At 40.6% G+C, this 22,533-nt stretch overlaps 2 protein-coding genes across 12 annotated transcripts in view; both read right to left on the bottom strand.

Annotated features, from left to right (window-relative positions):
• Positions 1–15,298, bottom strand: part of PHEX (phosphate regulating endopeptidase X-linked) — a 101,723-nt gene extending 86,425 nt beyond the window's left edge. Inside the window, exons 1-4 of one of the 7 annotated variants that reach the window (XM_088668701.1) lie at positions 7,317–7,438; positions 2,793–2,928; positions 2,385–2,501; positions 1,806–1,874 (exon numbers count right to left, since the gene is read on the bottom strand). In XM_088668701.1, coding sequence (XP_088524827.1) covers positions 1,806–1,874; positions 2,385–2,501; positions 2,793–2,799 — 193 coding nt within the window. In that variant the 5' untranslated portion in view covers positions 2,800–2,928; positions 7,317–7,438. Of the gene's footprint in view, positions 1–1,805; positions 1,875–2,306; positions 2,324–2,384; positions 2,502–2,792; positions 2,929–7,316 lie in introns of those variants that run through there. The other 6 variants (XM_088668702.1, XM_035116147.3, XM_088668703.1 and 3 more) reach the window with 6 other exon arrangements.
• Positions 15,299–17,074: 1,776 nt separating this feature from the next.
• The window catches only part of SMS (spermine synthase), a 39,524-nt gene continuing 34,065 nt past the window's right edge, over positions 17,075–22,533 (bottom strand). For all 5 annotated transcript variants that reach the window (XM_035116151.3, XM_035116152.3, XM_088668705.1 and 2 more), the window contains 2 exons: positions 21,670–21,785; positions 17,075–20,762 (listed from right to left, as the gene is read on the bottom strand). In XM_035116151.3, the coding sequence (XP_034972042.2) occupies positions 20,720–20,762; positions 21,670–21,785 (159 nt within the window). In that variant the 3' untranslated portion in view covers positions 17,075–20,719. The remainder of the gene's footprint in view (positions 20,763–21,669; positions 21,786–22,533) is intronic.

The raw sequence follows: 22,533 nt of genomic DNA, 5'->3' as shown, positions 1-22,533 counted from the left end.
GACTCAGTGCAGCTTCCTAGGTTCATTAAACCCTACTCTCTCCCAGAGTTATGCCCCAATCCAAACTGGGGCCCCTTGGCCACTTTTAACCAAAGAAATAAGACTCCAGAAGATCTTATCATAGATTTCATCTAGTTAGGCCTGAAGCACTTCATTAGAGCATCTTCATTAGGCCTTTGCCCACCAGGCAATATCTCTAACTCCATAGCTAGGGCTACAGCCTTGTGGTCTTCCCAAAACAATCTGGCTTGGAATCCCTGTGGGAAACATAATTCTGAATTAGAGAAACCTTTGGTCTGATCCATCAGAACTTGGCTAATGGTCTCGGGGAGGCAACTGCTTTGCTGATTTAACATAAATGGCTTACTTAGATGTTGATTCCAAAGCACAAGACAGTTTATTAAAGCTACTGGAGCACATAAGCATTCAACGTTTCTCCATACCAATGTGTTTTAACTGTAATACAATAATAATAAGAATTATGATAATAATAATTTATTATTTATACCCCGTCCATCTGGCTGGGTTCCCCCAGCCACTCTGGGCGGCTTCCAACAAAACATTAAAATACAGAAATCCATCAAACATTAAAAGCTTCCCTAAACAGGGCTGCCTTAAGATGCCTTCTAAAGGTCTGGTAATTGTTGTTCTCTTTGACCTCTAGTGGGAGGGCGTTCCTCAGGGTGGGTGCCACTACCGAGAAGGCCCTCTGCCTGGTTCCCTGTAACTTGGCTTCTCGTCTCGTAGCGAGGGAACCGCCAGAAGGCTCGGCACTGGACCTCAGTGTCCGGGTATAACAATGGGGGTGGAGACGCTCCTTCAGGTATACTGGACCGAGGCCATTTAGGGATTTAAAGGTCAGCACCAACACTTTGAATTGTGCTCGGAAACGTACTGGGAGCCAATGTAGGTCTTTCAGGACCGGTGTTATGTGGTCTCGGAGGCCGCTCCCAGTCACCAGTCTAGCTGCCGCATTCTGGATTAGTTGTAGTTTCCGGGTCACCTTCAAAGGTAGCCCCACATAGAGCGCATTGCAGTAGTTCAAGCGAGAGACCTGCACCTCCATGGACAGCTGTGAGTCCAAAATGACTCCCAGGCTGCGCACCTGGTCCTTCAGGGGCACAGTTACCCCATTCAGGACCAGGGAGTCCTCCACACCTGCCCGCCTCCTGTCCCCCATAAACAGTACTTCTGTCTTGTCAGGATTCAACCTCAATCTGTTAGCCGCCATCCATCCTCCATCCACCTCCAGACACTCACACAGGACCTTCACCACCTTCACTGGTTCTGATTTAAAAGAATGGTAGAGCTGGGTGTCATCCGCATACTGATGAACACCCAGCCCGAACGCCCTGATGATCTCTCCCAGCGGCTGCATGTAGATGTTAAAAAGCATGGGGGAGAGGACAGAACCCTGAGGCATCCCACAAGTCTGAACACTCATCCCCCCCCCACCACTTTCTGAACATGGCCCAGGAGGAAGGAGCGGAACCACTGTATAACAGTGCCCCCAGCTCCCAACCCCTCTAGACGGTCCAGAAGGATGTTATGGTCGATGGTGTCAAAAGCCACTGAGAGATCCAGCAGAACTAGGAAACAGCTGTCACCTTTGTCCCTAGCCTGCCGATAATAACCGACCAGTGCGACCAAGGCAGTTTCAGTCCCATGATGAGGCCTGAATCCCGACTGGAAGGGATCCAAATGGTCCGCTTCTTCCAGGCATGCCTGGAGTTGTTCAGCAACCACTCGCTCAATCACCTTGCCCAAGAATGGAAGATTTGAAAAAAAGAACATACGCCACTTACCAGCTTCGATGCATTCGGAAGTCAAGCAGTATTGTTGCTTAGGATGAAATTTTATAAGATCTTGGCTAACTGCAAAAGGAAAATATTACATGGATTAACAATTGTTGTTGGGCAAATATATTGACTCAGGGTTCAATCCCAATCCGATGGCCCCTAGGAGGGTGTCCTAGGGACCCGAGGATCAATTAGATCAGGGGCAGGCAACCTCAGACCCGTGGGCCGGATGCAGCCCGCCTTCTGAATCCACGAATGGTCCGGGAATCAGCGTGTTTTTACATGAGTAGAATGTGTCCTTTTATTTAAAATGCACCTCTGGGTTATTTGTGGGGCCTGTCTGGTGTTTTCAAATGAGTAGAATGTGTACTTTTGTTTAAAATGCATCTCTGGGTTATTTGTGGGGCATAGGAATTCGTTCATTTCCCCCTCTTCAAAATATAGTCTGGCCCACCACATGGTCTGAGGGACGGTGAAAACAACCCATGACTGAAAAAGGTTACTAACCCCTGAATTATATCATCCTCTCCAAAGCTTGAAATAAAGCTTCAGTGCCAGAGAGAGAACTCCAGTGTCATAGCCTACCTCTCCAAAGCCCCGGGTTCCTCTGAAGCTCTGACCCAACCGACATTGGAGCTCTGGTGCTGGAAAGGCCAAAGGAGGAAGCATGCAGGAAGCGGCTGGGATCCAAAGGAACAAACACTAATGCAAAGGAAACCATGCTAGTGCATAAGAAAAATTCCAGCATCCTTGGTCAACACATGCAATAGCAAGTCAAAAAGTATTAGACAATGCTCAGGTTACACTGGCAGCATCAATGGTTGCCATAAAGAAAACAAACGGGTGCCATTTGTCAAACAGTGCAGTGAGCAACACCCACACTGTTTATCTTTTCAGCCACAACACCACACCACCAACATAATACTGTATAGGAATCAGTCCTGAATCAGATTGCTAGCCAGCATGCCAAAGAGACAGATGCTTATGTTTTACCTGCCATTCTCTATTTTTTCTCCAAAGGCTGATACAAAGAGAGCAGAATGATTGAAGAACTAGGAAGAAAAGGGAGCAGTAGTGAACAGCTAAAGCCATTCACAGACAGCCTTCCTGAGGACTCTCTAAGGTCAGTCTAGCAAAAGAGGAAGGAAATGGAGAAAGACGGAGTTGTCTCCTGTGTGTCTCACCACACTGGTAGATGAAACGATATAGCTCCACAATGATGAATCTGGCCCCCAGTTGCTAACAGGAAGAGCAGAAATGATCTCAAGAAGGTTACTCTAAATCAAGCTGTTTGAGATCTGAAGCAATGTTAGTTTGAGAAAAATAATTAGTATGCTTGGGAAGATTTTGATTCAAATGTGCTAATTCTTTCACTATTAGGTATGGTTCATAAATTATGAAGAATAATACTTCTGGTTCACTCCAGAATGAGTGAGAGAACTAAAATGTATTCATTCCTTTACTATGTAAACATTATGTGTTGGCCCCAGACTTAAGCCCCAGCTGCACTATACAATTAAAGTAGTATCATACCACTTTAAACATGATGGCTTCCCTCAAATAATTCTAGGAACTGTAGTTTGTTGAGGGTTCTGACAGTTGGCTTAACAATCAATTCCTCTTCCCAAGGAACTCTGGGAGGGGAAGAGGAGCCTCCTAACAACTTTCAGCACCCTTAACAAACTACAGTCCCCTTAGATTGGACTTGCTGAAAGAAGTGAGACAAGTTCACTATGAATAACGTGAGAACCATTCATTCCCATGAGACTCCGCTAAGTGTGACTAATCTGGATCCAACAGAGATTAGTCCTTTATCCACTTAATGGACTGCACACAATCTGTTTTATTGCCCCAACACTTTATGGGCTGCACATAGCTATTTGTATACAAATGATGTAACACTATCACAGCCATGAGAATGGTTCCTGAGAATATACTTTCTGACTTCTCCAAGTTCTGAAAGATCCTTCTGCTTTACCAACTACAGTGGTACCTCGGTTTAAGAATAGACCTGTTTACACACTAGTCGGTTTACGAACTCCGCAAAACCGGAAGTAGCGTCACGGTTTGTGAACTTTACCTTGGTTTAAGAACAGAAGCCAAACGGTGGAAAGGCACCGGCGGCGGGAGGCCTCATTAGGGAAAGTGTGCCTCGGTTTAAGAACGACTTTGGTTTAAGAACGGACTTCTGGAACGGATTAAATTCGTAAACCGAGGTACCACTGTATGTAGCTGCCAAGGATGAACAGGACTTGATTTTAATGGCTATTTAAAAATTGCATATATTCAAATGTTTTATTACTGACAAAGTTTGCTCCTCAAAGAGAAGCTCTCTGCAGGGATGCAGTGAATTAAAAACATAATATCGATGATAACAAAGCACAACAGGTTTTTTTTTAATGGAAAGCGGCCTTACTGTGCTACGATTTTAAGAAGAAGAAAGGGCAAAGGTGGTGGTTAGGTAATTCAAGAAGATTGTTGGAATTCTGCAGAGAAAAAAGCAGTTTGATCAGAGTGATTTGGGGTGGGAAAACATCTGGTGGTGAAAGGGTGAAGCATTAGGGATGTGCAACCAGTGCGACTGAATCCTTGAGCCCAAACCAAACCAAGTCAATTTGGGCTGGACCGTGATTCAGTCAGGGTGGGTTTGAGCAGGCTCAGGTCAGATTGGGTCCACCTGGAGTGATCTGGCACTGTCAAAAGGGAGGATGGTTGGACAGCAAGGAGAGGACAAAAGGGGTGCATCTCCTCCTCCCCTGCGCTCCTCCCCACATGCTTAATTAGGGTGGGATTCGCCTAACACAGGCATGGCCAAACTTGGCCCTCCAGCTGTTTTGGGACTACAATTCCCATCATTCCTGACTACTGGTCCTGTTAGCTAGGGATGATGGGGGAGTTGTAGTCCCAAAACAGCTGGAGGGCCAAATTTAGCCATGCCTGACCATAGCTGCCAAGTTTTCCCTTTTCTCACGAGGAGGCCTATTCAGCATAAGGGGATTTCCCTTAAAAAAAGGGATAACTTGGCAGCTATGTGCCTGACCTAACACAAGCCCCCTCAGTGGAACCCCTGTTCAAGAACAACTGCTTGCACAATGGGGCTTTCTCCCCTCTCCTCCCCTTGTGCCCCCCCCCCAATAATTGGCAGCTGGTGGGCTGTCTGGGAATAACCGATAACAGTGCAGAAGGGAAGGGAAGGTGGGATAGTTCCAGCTGCAGTGTTTTCATTGAACAGACATTCACCATAGTGTGGCATTGCACCCCACCCTTAAGGTTTAAAACCCTGATTAAACATTGTGAGGCCCACAATTCTCTGGATCTGTGTTGCGTCAGGCTTAGATCATCCCAGGTTGGATCAGGGCTGCTCTAAAGTGCAGAATCGGGTCCCAAATTGTATCAGGACAAGCACAGTCCTATTAAGCTTCCCTTTCTTTGTCACTCAGCCTCCTGAAACAAATTTCCATTTTTCAAAAAACGTTTGTTATTACAATATGCATACAATATAGTGTTTGCCCCATATTCATTCCATCCCATTACTTTGCTCTTTAGCTGTTGTTACAGCTTGTGTTATCCATGAGCCCTATAAACAATTATTTAAAAAATGCATGCATGGGGAAAAAATGCCTTCAAGTAAATTGCCGTGGCATGTGCTTGTTTGTATATATTTGCAGTACTGGGCTCTGAAAGTTGTACAGAAGTTGGGGGCTGTGTGTACCGAGTGCATCCAAGAGTCAATCTGAGATTTTGCATAGTAATGTTGTCTAAAGAATGTTCTGGAGAAACCTTGCAGTGTGACTGAAAAAAGTCATAAGGGAAAATGGCTCTGCATAGTGTGTTCTCGTAGGGGGGGGGGATTACTACATGTAGCTAGCTGCCTGTCTCCTGTTTCTATGACGCTAGAGGCTGACTCTAAACCATAGGACTTCACTTTGTGTGTGTTTTTTGTCCTCCCCATCAGGTTTGGAAAAAAAACATATAAGTGTCTTTGGAAAGCAGATTAAAGCATGCAAAGCTTTAAAAAAGAATGCATAATTCCTTCACAAAATTAAGTTTTTATTTTGATCTCCTGTGTGTAGAATATATATACCCTGACAATAATCTGGAATATTCTGTTAAAGGCGCTCAGTAAGGAAAATCCTTTTCTGTTCAGTGGCTTGCAATTCTGTCCACACTCACCTGAGAGTAAGCCCCCATTGAATTCAGCAGGACTTACTACTGAGGAGATGCCTAGATGGGCGCTGTGGTCTTTTTCAATCCACTGGGATTATACAATAGATACAAAGAACAATATCTTTTCCTAAGGCATCTATGCTACAACCCTTTTATCAGGTCCTGTGCTAGTTTAACTGTCGTGACCATTGAAATCATAATAAAGGTACTTCAAATTCTCTGTTAGATATCTTCCCCTCCTCCCCTCATAGTCTTACAGTTCCAAAAATTCCTATAGATTTATTTTGAATATGTAGACATAGCCACTGCATTACCTTAGTCTTTGCAACCCCTTTGACCACAATGTTTTGAATAAATCATTCAGTAAATGGATATTGGCAATGACTATCATGCAGTAATTCAGTACAAGTTGTTCACCACAGCAACAAGATATTGGGTAGGAAATATTTGTCTTTCAGCTCTTTCAGATTTAGTTAAAGCATCTGATGAAGAGATTATTTCCTCACCTCTTTAAAGACTCCACAATTCATCTATTAATCTTTTAATGGTATCTTTGTGGACTGTCCAAAACCTCAGTAGAATGTTTACTATGCAATCTTTACTTGGAAGGTTCACTGAATCCAATGAGGCTTACTTCTAGGAAAGTGGGTGTAGGACAGCAGACTTAGCCATCGTTGCATTGAAAATCAAATGGAAGGACTCCCTAAAAGGGGCCCCACAAAACGTACGTGCATGAAATTCAAACACATAAGCTATTAGCAGTATTTATTCAGAAGCCGTATGTTAATCATCACAACTTGAGAGATATCATGACTTACTGGCTGTCTTTTGGATCCAGCCAGTTGTTGATACCGACTTAGAATTTATCGTGTGTGTGTGTGTGTGTGTGTGTGTGTGTGTGTGTGTGTGTGTGTGTTTAATTTGCAGGTTTCTGAATTTACATTGCTTTTTAACATGTTTTCACAACCACCTTTGGTATTTCCCAGTCAGCTGGTGAGTTCGGTGGGGGGGGGATGCATGAAATTTGCTTCTAGTGAATCTCCAAATACTAAAAATTATGAAAGCATTAACGTAATTTGCAACTTCTGCAGAATCCTAGAATAGCAGGATAATAACTTCAGGACCTTTGAATCCTCTTAGGTAGTCCTTCACATAGAGCCAAGACCCTCCACCAACAAAAAGCTCATTCACCCTTTCAACTGAATAGCAGTGCGGGTGAAGGAACATTAAAATGTGACTAGCATAGTTAAGCAAACCAAATACAAGTGGCAATGCTGTTGTAGCCAGGGCTTTTTTTGAAGAGCCTTGCAAAAGTTTCATTTTATGCTGCCACAATTTTTTGACACTTACCCAGGAAAAGCGCAGTGCCAAGTGCGACCGTGCTGGTCACGAACACGCCAAGGGCTATCCGCATCGGTTTGCTGGCTGCTTTCTTGCCGGCTGGCATCGACCCCCCTGCTGCCTCGCCTTCCATCACGTTGGACCTGCAAAGCTCTCTGAAAGAAGGTCTGCTTTTTTCTTTCTACTGCGGCTTGTTCCTGTTCATTCACAGAGAAGTCCCATCCATGGGTGCCCTTTCCCCAATCGCTCTTATTTCGTATAAGTAATGTTACTGTCAGGACACATTTCCAAGTCTCTCACTCTTCCCAAAATGGGGTGGGGGTAAGGAGGAGAACCACATAAAATGCAGCCTTGAGTTTCTTCTCTGACCAAGACTTGGAAAGACAGGCAAGGACAAATTAATTTATTGCACTCGCTGTTTGCAAGCAGACCACTTTTATCAGCAGTTCAGGACATAAACATTTCACAACGTTGCCCAAACAGATGGTTAAACTATTCCAACTTCCAGCAATTAAAACATTTTTTTAAAAAAATCTTCCAATCAGGAACTGGACATCTGACAAAGTTTTGCAGACACTACGTTGACAGGAATGTTTCCTTGCACCTATTTAAGAAATCTCATTATGTGCTGATGGTGGCTCCTTTTTAGCCTAGTCACACCATTTGTCTTCATTGAAGAAAAGACATCTGGTCCCCAAGCGCAAATCTCTTTTTAAAGCTCCCGAGGAGTTCCTGGGATATCTTGTAGCATTTTTATTTTGGGATGTTTGTGTACGACACCAAGTGCCAAGCATCAGAGTCATGCTTAAGTGAAGGCAAAGCAGTTATTAAAACAGCCTACAGAAGGGTTTTAAAGACATGGGAAAGTTATATTTCAGGGACTGTGGTGCTTTTGTAAGCTCTATCCAAACATAGTCCTTCGTTTTGAGGAGGAAAGCTGAGATGAGCAGTATGCAGGCAGGCAGACTGCGAGGGTGAGAAACATTAAATAACTGGGTTTGGTCCATGAGGAAGGCATTGTGTATATATGCTCTAACTCTGGAGTGGATCTGGTCTTCTAGAATCAGTTTTAATCAGATTGAACCTTTTAAAATGTGAAATCCATGTGTTTGGAATCCAAATATATAGATTTCACAATTTAAAGAGTGAAATCTGGAATTGGCTCCTTTGTAATGGAGCGTGTTTAAAATTTCCATGGTTAAATTTTACTGCCTTCAGAAATACTTAGTCTGAAGTAAGGTCCAATGAGTTCAGTGTGGTTTTTTATGGTTGCAGTCTAAATTTGCTAGAAGATACACCTCTGATATTGGTCTATCTCCTAATCTGTTATGTCCTTAACCCCATATTTACAAAGAGAGAACTACTGTTCTTCATCAGTGAGAGAATTGCACATTTGCATATGCTCAAAAGTGTTTTCTACACTACAGTGTTTCCCATCTTATATATAGATTCCAGGACTGAGTCCTGGAACTGACAGCAGATTGCGAAACTCAACTTTGGCTCCAAATTGTAAGTCTGTTCCTGCCAAGATCTGCCATCGTCCTCTCCCTGAGCCTTTTCCTGAAAAGGATAGTTAAAAACACAGAATGACTTCAGTCAGGACATTGCGCCATGTTTAATTGGCTGAAGTTCTTATAGGCAGTAGCTGATCTGTTTTCACACCACCTTTAATCCTATTGCAATAGCTAGTTACATCTTTCTGCTCTGTTCCTTTCTGTACAGTATTTGTCATTGTAAACCTACCTGCCCTTAGGTGCACAAATTTCAACATTTTTCCATTCCTTTTTTCATTTTTGTACATAATTCCAATGAAACTGCTTTGCTTTCACACTATCCAGAAAAACACTATTGGGTTGAAAAACTGGGGGGGAAATTTAAGCATAATGTCACAGGGCAATGTGCATACTTGTCTGCTGCTAAATTGGGTTATACTGGGAAAGGTGTTTCCGTGTCATCACATAGCATCATATAATTCATGTTTGAATACTCAAACTTCATTACAACAGATACATTGTATCAGTGCTGGCTGCATTAGGCAGCTGTCCATCTGAATGCATGTGCTTCTGTGGGCACCATTACTTGCCACAATTAGCTGTCACACATAGTATTAATTCAAACCACCTCTACCCTTGTTTCAGAAAGGCTAAATGTTGCCTGAGTTTGCTCAGGCTAAATACTCGAAGAGAAGGGAGTCAAAGATAGATGGGAGTTTCTTAAAGGAGAAATATTGAAGGCACATAATAAAAGGTTTCCTCAGCTATGTTTGAAGCAAGAGGAAGAACAAATTGTAGGTTCTCTGCGTGGAGAAGATGGAAATAGGCTATTGGGTGACAGAAGGCAGAACTGCTCAGCACCTACTTTGCATCTGTCTTCAGCAAAAGGAAAGCAGTGTCCAATTTGGTGATAACAGAATTAATGATGCAAGGAGGAAGTTGCAGCCCAAGATATGAAAAGATGTGTTAAGGAAACACCTAGCTACTTTAAATGAATTCAAATCTCCAGGATCTGATGAGCTGCATCCAAGGCTACTGAAGTAGCTTGCAGAGGTCCTGTCCTCTCAGAGCCTCTTATAATCTTTTGAGAATTCTTGGAGAACAGGAGAGGTCCCTGCAGCCGAGAGGTGATCAAATGCTGTCCCCATCTTCAAAAAGTGGAGAAAAGATCCCCCAAACTACTGACTGGTCAGCTTGACATTGATACCAGGAAGGGTTCTAGAACGGGTGTTAATCAGCTGGGCTGCAGGCACCTAGAATCAGATGCTGTGATTACTAAAACCAAGCATGGGTTTCTCAAAAGCAAGTCATGCCAGATGAACCTCATTTCTGTCTTTTTTTATGGAGATTCAAGCTTGATGGCTCAGGAATGCTGTGGATGTAGTGTATCTTGATTTCCGTAAGGCTTTTGACAAAGTCCCTCATTATATTCCTGCAGAGAAGCTCGTAAAATGCAGGCTGGACGAGGTTATGGTTAGGTGAATTTGTAACTGCTTGACTGACTAAACTCAGAGTGCTCACTAATGGTTACTCATCATCCTGAAAGGAAGGGACAAGTGGGGTTAGGGCCTGTTGTTGTTCAATGTCTTTATTAACAACTTGGACGAAGGAATTGAGGGCTGCTCATGAAATGAAACCAAATTGGGAGGGGTGGGTAGCGCCACAGAAGTCAGACTCAGGATTCAAGATGACTAACAGATTGGAGAACTGGGCCCAAACTAACAAAATGAATTGCAATAGGGACAAATGTCACATTCTACTCTTGGGCAGGAAGAACCAGCTGCACAGATATAGGATGAGGGACACCTGGATTGCTAGTAGTACATGTGAAAAGGATCACATGAAAAGTGAAAAGAATCTATGATTCTATAATCTAGGGCAGGCATGTCAAACCTGCGGCCCTCCAGATGTTTTGGACTACAATTCCCATCTTCCCCAACCACTGGTCCTGCTAGCTAGGGATCATGGGAGTTGTAGGCCAAAACATCTGGAGGGCCGCAGGTTTGACATGCCTGATCTAGGGGACTTAGTAGACCACAAGCTTAACTGAGTCAACAGTATGGTGCAACAGAAGAAGAAAGCTAATGCTATTCTAGGCTGCATCTACAGAAGTATAGTGTCCAGATCAAAGGGTGTAATAGTCCTGCTCTACTCCACCTTGGTTAGACTACACCTCTAGCACTGTGTCCAGTTCTGGACACCACGTATTAAGGAGGATATTGACAAGCTGAAACATGCGCAGAGGAAGGTGACCAGGATGATAAAGGGTCTGGAAACCTGTGAAGCATCCAAAGATGATTTCACAACACAGTACAAAACTGTGTACACAGTACAAAAACTGGTAACACAGTACAAAACTGGTATACAAAACTGCAAACGTATATATATAAAAATTGCACATCAAATCTTCCTCCGCCCCTGATGCCTGCAGCCTCTGCTGATGCTGTACTGAATATCTGAGCAGACACAGCTGGGATAAACTCTTCCCAGCTTACCCACAAAGGTCTCAGTAGAGCACACCAGATCAGCACCCTCATCCATGATCAAATCCAGGATGGGTGAAGTCTTACTTGTACCAACGTGGCACTAAACAACAGCACACACAGGCTGGTGGACGTAGCATATGAGCAACCAGAAACCTGACCATGGGAGGGGTGGGATTGAGGAACAAGGCATGAGCAGCTTCATCTTCATCTTTCATGATGGCTTATCACTTCCCTATTGCTGTCTCCTGCAGGGACACCATCACTGATGCCACTCCCAAGCCCATGATGCCATTGGATTTTTCCTTGCTCTAGGATAATTTTACATCTAAAAAGGTTGGTGTTGGCAGGCAGTGGAATGAGCGACATTGGGCCCACATCACAATTTCAAATCTCATCACAGGTAAGCCTAATAAGACTTCTGATGAGCAGCAGCATCACTGTTACGGCCCATTCTGGAGATCTCTCAGGTTGAAAGACAGCGAAGTTATTAATAAAATATGAATGTCCTGAATCTGCCAGTGCAATAAGGCAATTTCTGACAGCTTCTTAACAGGTTTCTTGGGACACAGGGAGAATCAGCATCTTCAAGAACTCTTGAATGCCAAGAGGTTAATGTTGCAATCAAAGAGATTCTCACTATAGTACACACTCTCCCTCTGATGTAGACTGGACAGTATTTCACATCCTCAGTATTAGATGTAAAAAATAAATAAATGCTGGGTGCTAGTCAACAGGAGCTATTGTGAATATGAAACTAAAATTTAATAAGTGTCAATTGCATTTACCACATTCCATTGCATAGACATATACAGCTGTTTCCCTGTTCCCAATTCTGAAGTCCAGCACAAAATACTATCTGCATTTTATTTTGAACTGTAGATTTAGAGCACAATGAAAGCTGGAGATGGGAATTTAACACTGACACAACTTCCCTATGGGAATATATATATTAAGAGGATAAGGCGCCAGCCTTCTTGCCTTTCCCTTGCAGAACTCACCTTTTGTTGAAACTGTGGTAGGCATTGCTTTTTATATATACTGTAGTAACCTACGTTGACAAAAAGCCGGTTGTGCAATGTTGATGTGTTTCTTTCTGCTGAAAAACATAGGTTGATTACTATAGGCTGCAGACCGATGTTTGTCTCTCTGTAGTCAGGATTTTTAAACATAGGGTATCAAGCTTAAGTTGAGGCCCAAAAGTTTGAGGTCAAGGGAGCTTCTGTGGCCCATCTTATTTATAGTGCGGTGGAGCAGATTATTATATATGGCATATTGCCCACACTGAAAGCAGATATAGTCCAACAGAGAACTTACAGTGTGAGCTTTGTCAAATTATGTCCATATGCCTTACATATCATGTGGCTGCTTAAACTCTGAGGTTTGTTTTACATCATGTTTCTAGCCTTCGTAGGGTTTTTTTAATTGCAAACTGCTACAGAAATGTGAAGAACTTAATTTTGGGGGGAAACAGGGAAGTGAAATGGCCAAATTTGCGCATCCCTGTGTACAGAACAACGCATTAGATGCCTAACAAATCTTGATGATGTCTGACGGCCAAACTCAGGAAGTGATTGATATGGGAAAGCATACTTCATGCTGTAAACTTTAAATTGTGGTCCAAAGTATACCTGTGTTTGGAAGAAGAGGTCCCGTAACAACCATATATATCAAGATGTGAGAGGTAACTCTGAAGACCAAGACAGAAGGCTGTAAATTACAACCACCAGACTACATTTTAAGTTTGGTAGTAACATTTTGTTGCTTTCTTCACCTTTTGACATTGGCTGCATACTAGAAATGTAGGCAGTATGGGAAATGGCTTTGGGGCACCTTTTGCCCACAGTTGGGAGAATAAGGTGGGAACATGAAAAGTCAACTCTCCACAAACAGCATGGGCTTACTATTAGCTCACTGTTCATTTTGATTTATTAAGGCCCAGAGTCTGAACTGAGCCAGGCCTTGCTCATCTACATAGGAACACTTAACACTTTTAAGAGTCTTCAGGTAGAGGCCTGCTTAAAATCCTTTCCTTCAAGATGCATGGAGCAAAGCAGTGCTCTCAGTGGCCTCTACACTATATTGTAATGCCCCCCACTTTTTAAAAACAAACTTCCCATAAATTACTGATAATTAACTGGTAGGCAGATGTCAAGATCTGTTACTGAAAATTCTTGTTTGTTTTCTAGGTCAGTTTTTGTGGAGGGATGCTGACCAACACAGTTGGCACTCGAATCCAGCTACAGTATGTATTTAGGGGGAGATAGGTAATGTGCCACATGATATTTGTTTGTTAACAGATTCAGACTGTAACTTCCATGTACCTGGGAAGAAGCCCTGTTGAATACAGATGCCACCACTTTGCTGAAACGAAGCAGGTCTGTGTTTAGCCAGTGCTTGGATGGGTGCATGAATGCCTCCATGTACACTGCCTTTGGTTCCATGAAGGAAGATGGGATAGAAATGTAGTAAAATAAACAAACATGCCTAGGTTTTCACGCTTCATATCTTACGTTAACAAAGCAGTATTAAACCTGGCCTGCTTTGGTTTTTAATACTGCTAGATATTACTTTCTATCACTTTCTGTAATTTATGAAAGTACAAATCCATGTCAACTATCATTTTCAGCAGCAGAATGTAAATGACCTTTTAATCTTGAAACTCTTTACAGCCAAGGTAACTGCTAACTGAAAACACCAAAGCCTCCTCACAGGATGGAATAAATGAGGCCAAATGTTTGCCTTCCTTAAACACACACACACACAAAATCCGCAAGAACTGAACATTAAAGAACTAAATATAATTATCCTGGTAAACCAAATTGCTATGTTCCCGGGCAGCCCATGCGTGACACTTCCCGTAACTTTTCTATCTGAAAGCACTCACAAAAGAAAAACGCTGGTCTGTAGAAAAAAGCATGCAGCAATGTCTTCTGAAACGATTGAATGTAAATATATACATTCAACGGGAAAGTGGAATAAAATAGATTTTGATTTTATTTACAGCATTCATACCCCAGCCCTTTAGCCAAAAGGGCTCCAATGAGATACATATTACAAAAATCAGTTTTAAGGTGGGCCAGTCCTTGCCCTCAGGCTCACAATCTATAAAGACATGGCACACCAAGAAAAAAGGAATGATGAGGGGAGAGCAAGCTGAAGCCCAAGTTCTAAAAGGTACAGACACTCTCTTGCTCATGATAAAGAACAGCTCATTTGCTTTTAACCTCATATCAGGTTCAGGAACAGAGATGTTGGCAACATCCAGGCTTGGAGGAAAGAGCAGCTTCTGCCAATTTCTTAGGCAGATGACTTGATGGCAGTAGGAATCCTCACAGGAAGGTGCTTAATGGTACCCCTTTTCCTTGTCCATGTTCTCTGGGTGGATTTCCATGAACACCCCATGCATTTTGAACAAACACTAGAAATGAGAATGCTAGAATAATCTAAGTGATTTGTGGGCATTTGATGTGCAGATTAAAACAACAAACCTTCCCACTGGGAAAATGTTGTTGTAGTCAGACACAGCAGCATTCTGTCAAGTCTCCAAATAAAGTGAAGAATGCATATCTGAAAATGGGAATGGAGTTTCCATCCTGAAAAGCTGTAGGATATAACTCATATAGACCACAAAGAAGCCTGTGAACATTTGTTCTATGGTAATGCACCTATGTATCAATTGGCAAGGTAGCCGATGGTAGTCATATTCCAGGGCTAGCTATTATGCCCACACTATGTCTCTTATTACTATGCAGATCAATCCCCAGCATCCCTACCAGTAGGGCTGCAAAAGAATCCAAAAAGCTGGAGTGCAATTGCCAGCCAACATAGAAAACAATAGACCGGTGATCAGACATGGTTTTAATCATCTTCTTACATTCTTCTTCTGAGTGACTGCTTGGCATTCAGCATTGTCTTTGAAGAATATGATATGGCTACAAAGAATGGCAATCTGAAGTTAGTACCAAAGTGGAATCATTCACACAATAGCAACTAGAAACAGTTTCTGCTGCTTTTTGTCATTTATTGAAGTGCGCCTGCTCAGAAATCTACAAGGTGGAGAGATATCTGCTTATATTACTGTTTAAAATGCTGCAAAATGGGGAGCGGGTTAGAAAGTGGAAATAAAAGGAGAGAAGAGGCTGCCTTAAAAATGCTGAAGTCCTAAAATACTTAATTCAGCCTACTATATTAACAAAGTATAGAGATGTAACTGCATTGCGGATAAATATAAAGCAGCAACTTACTTGGTCTGGGGTTTGTTTGTTTTTATTAAAAACTTCCATATATGTGGAATAGAAGAAGGGAGGGAGCTATATGCCAAGCATACAGGTGTGAGGCACAAGAGTTTGAAAACACATAAGCAAGATTCACTTAAGGCAATGCACTCCCAAGTGCATCCATTTCAGTCAGGAAAATAATGTGAAGTTTCTTCCAAAACTACTGAACAGCCCACACACTAGAAAAATTATCCAAATGACAACATCTCTATTAAGTGTTCTGGTCAATTTGTTAAAGACTGTGTTCTCCTGTTCAAAGAAGAAGAAGGGGGGGGGGAGGTTTCAGACAATTCCTTCCAGAAGCCTAAACATCTTTCCAACAAACCAGGTTATAGGTTTCTATAGCCACCCCATGAAATAAGCACTAATGTACTACAAATATAAACCAGATAATTTGGGTGGGTGGGTGTGTTGTAGTTGAAACTTTGCATAATGCAATCAAAACTTGAGCCATCTGACTAGTTTAACTGCAGTACAATTAAACACTCTTTATGTACTGCTGCAAATTTCGGTATCACATTTTAGCATCTTGTATATTTTTAGAATTAGCTTCTTGACTTCTTAGGATCATTGTTTGTGGATTCATTAATAAGCCAGAGCCAAAAGGGGTAAGTAACTTTTAAACGGCCTTTTAAACTTTGCATACCACATCTCTGTACTTTAAACTATTAGTAAATACAGCACACCTTTCATCCAAATCAGTATCTCTTGAAGTAGGTTGCAATGGCAGGAGAACGTAGTATGATGCAATTACATTTATACCAACAGCAAACTTGGGTGGTTTAGTACCTATCAGTTGGAAAGTGAATAAAATGGAGCCAACATAAAATAAAGTAGTGATTTTACACACTCAGAGGGACTTCGTAGATTTACAAACAAATATACTCCTATATATCAAAAGGGGGGGGGAAATGTACCACAGAATGACCCTAGTTAGTATCTTACTCCCTGGTTCCTTTGGCATCCCTTCCCCTACCGGTAGACACACACACACTTTCCCCCACCTCAGACCAAAAGCAAAAGCTGCTCATATGGAGAAAACCATTTTAGACTAGCTATGAACAGAAGGCAACAGCACTGAGCTGTGCTCATTTTCTTCCTAATTCAGGTCTTATCTCGGGAGAAGGGGGTTGTGATGGGAAGTTTTAATAAATGTAAAAATACAACATAGCTACAATCCAAGTCAATGGAGCACAAGGTTTCTGTGTGGAATTAAGTGCTGAGATTATACAACGAGGCAGTGTTTCTTACTAGTGGGAGAACCAGATTGGCTCCGCCAATACATTTTTACCACATGAACCTCATTCCCTACCTCCCGGTAAACAGCAGTGCCCAACTGAAGGCCGAGTGACCACACCATCACAACAAATCCTCACTTCATCAAACCAGTATGAAATAAAATGGCAAAATCCTCGGTATGTTTACTCTTAGGCCACACTACATTCAATGAAGCATACACCTAGGTAGTTGCACATAGGGTTGATATTGACAGATATTAACAATTCAGGCAGTACAGGTAATAACAGCGTACCTTTATTTGAATATGTGCACTGTTACTAGTGCAATTGATACAACGCCAGAAGTTTTCTTTCAGCAAAGTCAGAATAGGTATCAAACTTCTTTTTGTTAAATAGTCAAAATTCACTACTAGATGGAAGCAGCATTTAGTGCAAAGAATTAAGAGACACCCCATGCTAACCATCTTTGGGATTGATTTGCATGTGTAGTGAGGCACTCACAACCGATGTTCCACTCAGTTCCATGTGTATTTTATATATATATATGTATAAAAGTTAATCTGTTGCAGGTTGGTTTCCCCCCCTGCCCCAATTCTTACACATCAAAAAGAAAAGTGATTTTTCATACTGTACACTACAGCAACAACTATATATATATATATGTATGTATGTATATATAAATAAAGAGTGACAACACTTTATTTGAACATTTCCTCAGTCTATTCAAGCAGTAATAGGAAAAGGGGGTGGGAAGAGATGTTCAGCTTATAACATTTTGCTTTTAAACGCACACACACATCTATGTTATAATGATATTCTACATAAAACATTTTTAAAAACAAAACAAAACAAAACAAAACACAGTTGTCCTCAATTGTTTCCCTTTCACTGAGAGAATGAAGCATCTATTAGTTGGCTTTCCAAGCAATATCACTTCCCATCTATCCCTGATCCTCATTTTTTAACAGATTTAAGACTAACCTTGGTTCTGTATCTAATAGAATGCATCAGGGAAGTAATACTAAAATATGCCTTTCTCCAGAAAAAGCAAATGCTATGCTCATGAAATCTATGTATACAATAAAACTAAGTGTCAACATATTCTTCCTCCAAAACTATCCATACTTAACCAGTAGTTTTCTTTCTTAAGTTTCTTCAGAAAGCCAAAAAAAGTGGGAAATTCAAGTAAAAATGTAGAACCACTTTTTTCCAATTACAACACAAATGCCTATAAAATTATGCTTATCTAGTTGGTTTTTTTTAGTATAGCTATTAGAGGAATTCTGTAACCTAGGTAATGAATGAATGGGTCAAGATCACTCTTCAGCTACGTAGGACAATGGAACAAAAACTCTTCAATTTACTTAAGAACGTGGCTATTACTTCCAAGTTACAAGCATTGCATAATCCCAAAACAATAAATGAGGTTTTGAAAATGATAAGGAGCATTATTTGATGCACACCATGGGTGTATGTTGGGACATTCTGCACAAAGTATCATGTGTGTCTATTGTGGGTTCCCTAAGATTTTATGTCTAATTGTAAAGGAAAGAAAAAAAGGGTTCTGCCTAAGTCACTACCAATCTACTCAAAAGGAGGGCAAAACAATTCGATATAAATGTGACACAACTGTATGCTTTTGCCAGTAGGAAAAAAAGGCTGGTCTGAACCTCCAGACATGTTTGCTATCTGATCCAATGGAAGTTCATAACCGTAATCTTCTAAATATAGCACTAGATGTTTTAATTATGACCTCAGACTAGACAGCTTTAAATAATGGTTCCTTCCCAATCTACAGGAACACTTCATTTGACCTGAAGAAAGTTTGCACTTTACCACTGGCTAGATCAGTTAACTTTTTAATCATTTTAAGTCAACAGAGATTAAATTACTGATCAGGTAGCTTTAAGTTATAAGACATATAATTCAGGAGTTATTAATTGTAAACTTACCTTATTTATATGCCCATTTTGTTAGCACAACAGAACCCCAAGGCAGCAAAGCCTTCTGAGTTTCTGGCAATTCTGAGCTTCACTGCAGAATTCCTCCATGTAGCTATGAAGGACTATGCCCTCCTTTCTAAATACATAAAGCAATTCTCCCTAGTGATCGGTTTCTCAGAATGGAGTGGTGCATTCTCATCTTGCAATAATATAGCGTGGAGATAACAATCAAAGTGCAGCCCTTTCTCTAACGTGGTGAGAAAATGTAACAGTGAAATATAACACATTTTTTTTCATTTGGGGAGGAGGGGAGTAATTTTGCTGTAAAGTCTGAAACTGCTGAGAGAAGGATAGAACATTTTAATTATAAGGTTGTATTTCTGAGCTATTTTAAGGATTTGCCTATAGCAAAGTCATACGTGAATGATCAACCAGTACATAAGAAAGATTTTACAAAAATATAATTTTACACCATGTGCAGAAGTGGACAGGGTGGGGAGTACAAATGCAATAGGTATTTCAACATGCATATGCAAATACAGTGTATGGGCTAGTGATGTTTTAGCCGCAAGATCCATCAGATCCATGTGGCTGGGCTCAACTATGTGGAGTAAACACTCTGTTTATAGAGAAGCACAAAATATAAATACTCTCGGGCTTAAAATCTACCAGAAACTTCACCTGCACAGACTATATTGTAACAAATGGGACATGGCCTGTGCTCTTGAGCTCAGCTCCCACTCAAGTAGATGCAGTTGGTGAAGAAGCTTCCAATGCATTGTTTTGTAAGTCACTTGGCTAATTTTTCCTTTTCAATGGCCTTTCGCACTTCATTAACATTTGCACTAAAGGGGTATGTGACCAATAAAAAGAATTCTCAATACACATTTCAGCTTTCCATACTGAAATTGAAGGACTGGGGCAACAGTCCAAACCATAGTTTCAAAGTTTATAGCACTAACAGTTATTTGTTTAATCTATTATTCCTCCCTATTTATAAAAAAAAATATTAACAGGGGCTAGCTTTATTTGTCAAATGACAGCTCACTAATAGACTTAAGCCAATGGCATTTATTCCAGCATTTTGTAAATCTCTTTGTGCATGAGGACATGCAGCCTTTTTTCACTTTTGTGTGTTGAAAAAGTCTTTAGAATAAAACTAGTCTGATGAAGATGAAGAAACTATTAGTTCTTTCCCTTTATAACCAAAGACTGGGCCCAATCATTCTGATGTGGCAGTCTTTACACCATGGCTTTATCCCCATCGTTTTAGTTGTCCTGTACTTTTACTCCGAAGAAACCCTCACATTTTCCTCTGATTGAACCCTCACATATTTGAGATTGAGTATTTACCTGTTGGGAAGACCCACTAAATGAATTACCAGATCTTGACACATGAGGGTTAGAATAAGGATTCACCGTAAGTAGTATCATAGTGGCTTTATAGCACCACAATGGGCCAGAGGGTTTCCTTAAAAAGGAAGAAAGAAGAAGTCTGCCCTTAATTCCTCCAATGGAAGCACATCGATCATTTAACAAACAACCCACTTATAGTCTATTTAAAGCACCATGACTATTAAACTGATTAATGTCTGAAGGGAGAGAAAATTCTATGGTACCACACTGAAATGCTAACATTGTCTTTTTAAATTGGTATCCAACGATCTAAAATAAAAAATAAAAATGATCACATTCTAAAGGTTCAGTGCATTCAGCAGCTATAGCTTTGCTGCTAATTCATCTACGTTGACTTTCAAAAAATAACACCCTAGCTCATCAAAATATACATTTTTTTCCCATTTGCTTTTAAATTAAAATAATAATTAAAAACATTTAAAGAATTCACAAATCGATAGCATGACTAAGTTTCAGGATCATCTACAGCATATAATTTAAAGATTCAAGACGCCAAGATGTAGCATGTGGCAAGCCCTACACACTTCATGAAGCATGTGCGGCGGGTGGACCTTGAACTTCAAACATCTGTTCTCTTCTTCCAAATAGTATAAAATACCCATCTAAAAACTTGTCAAGGAATCGAATGCATATTTTGCGCTTTTGTCACATTATGAACAGGAAGATGAAACCATCATTTCAATTAGAATCTGCATTACTTTTATCATCCTTTGTAAGTTATATGGCTAGATTCATAGTTGGAAGGCATTCTCATCCTAGCCCCATCCCCTCATAATTCAGGAAATAATACCTTCTGTCCTGATGGAAGTATGTTCAACAGCAGGATACCTTGTAAAGCTGTGCCATAGTTGACAACCTTTCAGGTCATCACTTCAAGCCTTAAAAAATACAATTTGGTTGCATAATATATTGTCAGTAAAATTCTCACATTAATATTAATTTTTAATATTTTAAGAAATCCAACCATTTCAAATCCACATATCCTTATTTCATGGTAAGTTGATGAGAAATACCTTGATTTTCTTTAGGGCACCACTATTAGTTTACACTGTTGCACTTCACTTCAGTCTTAATAACATGGGCATCAATCTGAACTTTGAAAAATGGAAATTACAGTAGTATTATTTCGTGTCCTTTCTGCTGTCTTGTTTTAAAGAAAAACTTCTTTAAGGCCTGTTATACATGTTAGGAACAAACATACCCATAGCAGAATTTCTGAAAGTTATGGGATGGTATCTGACAAAGTTAAACTGTGAATAGACCAACTGAATGAAATCAAATTAGGCACAAGTGATTTAGGCCAACTGATTTCAAATGGACTTGTCTGAGTAGGACTTAAGTCAGACCCATCTATATTATTAAATTTTGAAGTAGAATCCTCCCTGCATTATTCAGATACTCTTTATCTTTTGAAGAGCATGTGCAGTGAAGTCCTTTTGATGTACTCACTATAAAGTTGGTTTATACAATGGTGCTTATCAAGAGACATGATTTATTAACCAAGGATACAGTTCCATGTATGAAGGGACACATACAACTTCCTTTGAAAATGCCACAGGACAGTATAGCCTACCAAGCTGTTCTTCGTAGAGAGTCAAAGCTTCAGTCAGATTTACACAATTTCCCTGCAAGACAACATGTGACCTATATATCAATAAAACTGTGGGGCGACATAATGCAAAGGGAGCAAAGTCATCAATAAGTTCTATATAAACAGAGGTATCAATCACTTATGTCAGTGAATCTTGAAAAAGACACAAATTTATTTATATTATTTGTAATATTTATATACTACCCAATAGCAAAGATTCATTGAGCTGCTTAGCATTGGTTGGTTGGTTGGTTGGTGTTTTGTTTATATCCCACCTTTTTCCAGTACTGGGACTCAAGGAGGTTCACAAAAATTAAAGCAAACATGGATACAGCACAGAAAAATATTAGATAAAGAGCAATTAAACTATAATAGAAATATTAAAACCATAAGATAGGGAAGTAAGACATAAACATGCAATCTATAAAAAATCATTCTTCATAAATTATAAAGTAAGAAAGTAACACTCCAGATTTAAGGTATGATTCAGATAAAGCTCATCATCAGGATATTTACATACCAAGTTTCATGGATTTTATTCTGCATTAAATACATTCAGGATCATGGTTTTGTAGACTCTACTGGTAACTCCTTTCCCGTTCCGAATGTTAACACATATTACAAAATTCCAATACTGGCTACAGTATCCCTAGGCAGGAATTTGGAATGATTGCTCAATGCCAATGCTGTACTCACTCTGCAATCAAGCTTGCTCAGACTGGCTCCAATCTATGTGAAGCATTTATTTTATCAAAATTAAATATTTCACGACAGTGGAAAGA

Source organism: Zootoca vivipara, chromosome 4 (assembly GCF_965207765.1).
Source record: "Zootoca vivipara chromosome 4, rZooViv2.hap1.1, whole genome shotgun sequence".
Classification (NCBI taxonomy): Eukaryota; Metazoa; Chordata; class Lepidosauria; order Squamata; family Lacertidae; genus Zootoca; species Zootoca vivipara.
This window is presented reverse-complemented; position numbering and strand designations above follow the sequence as displayed.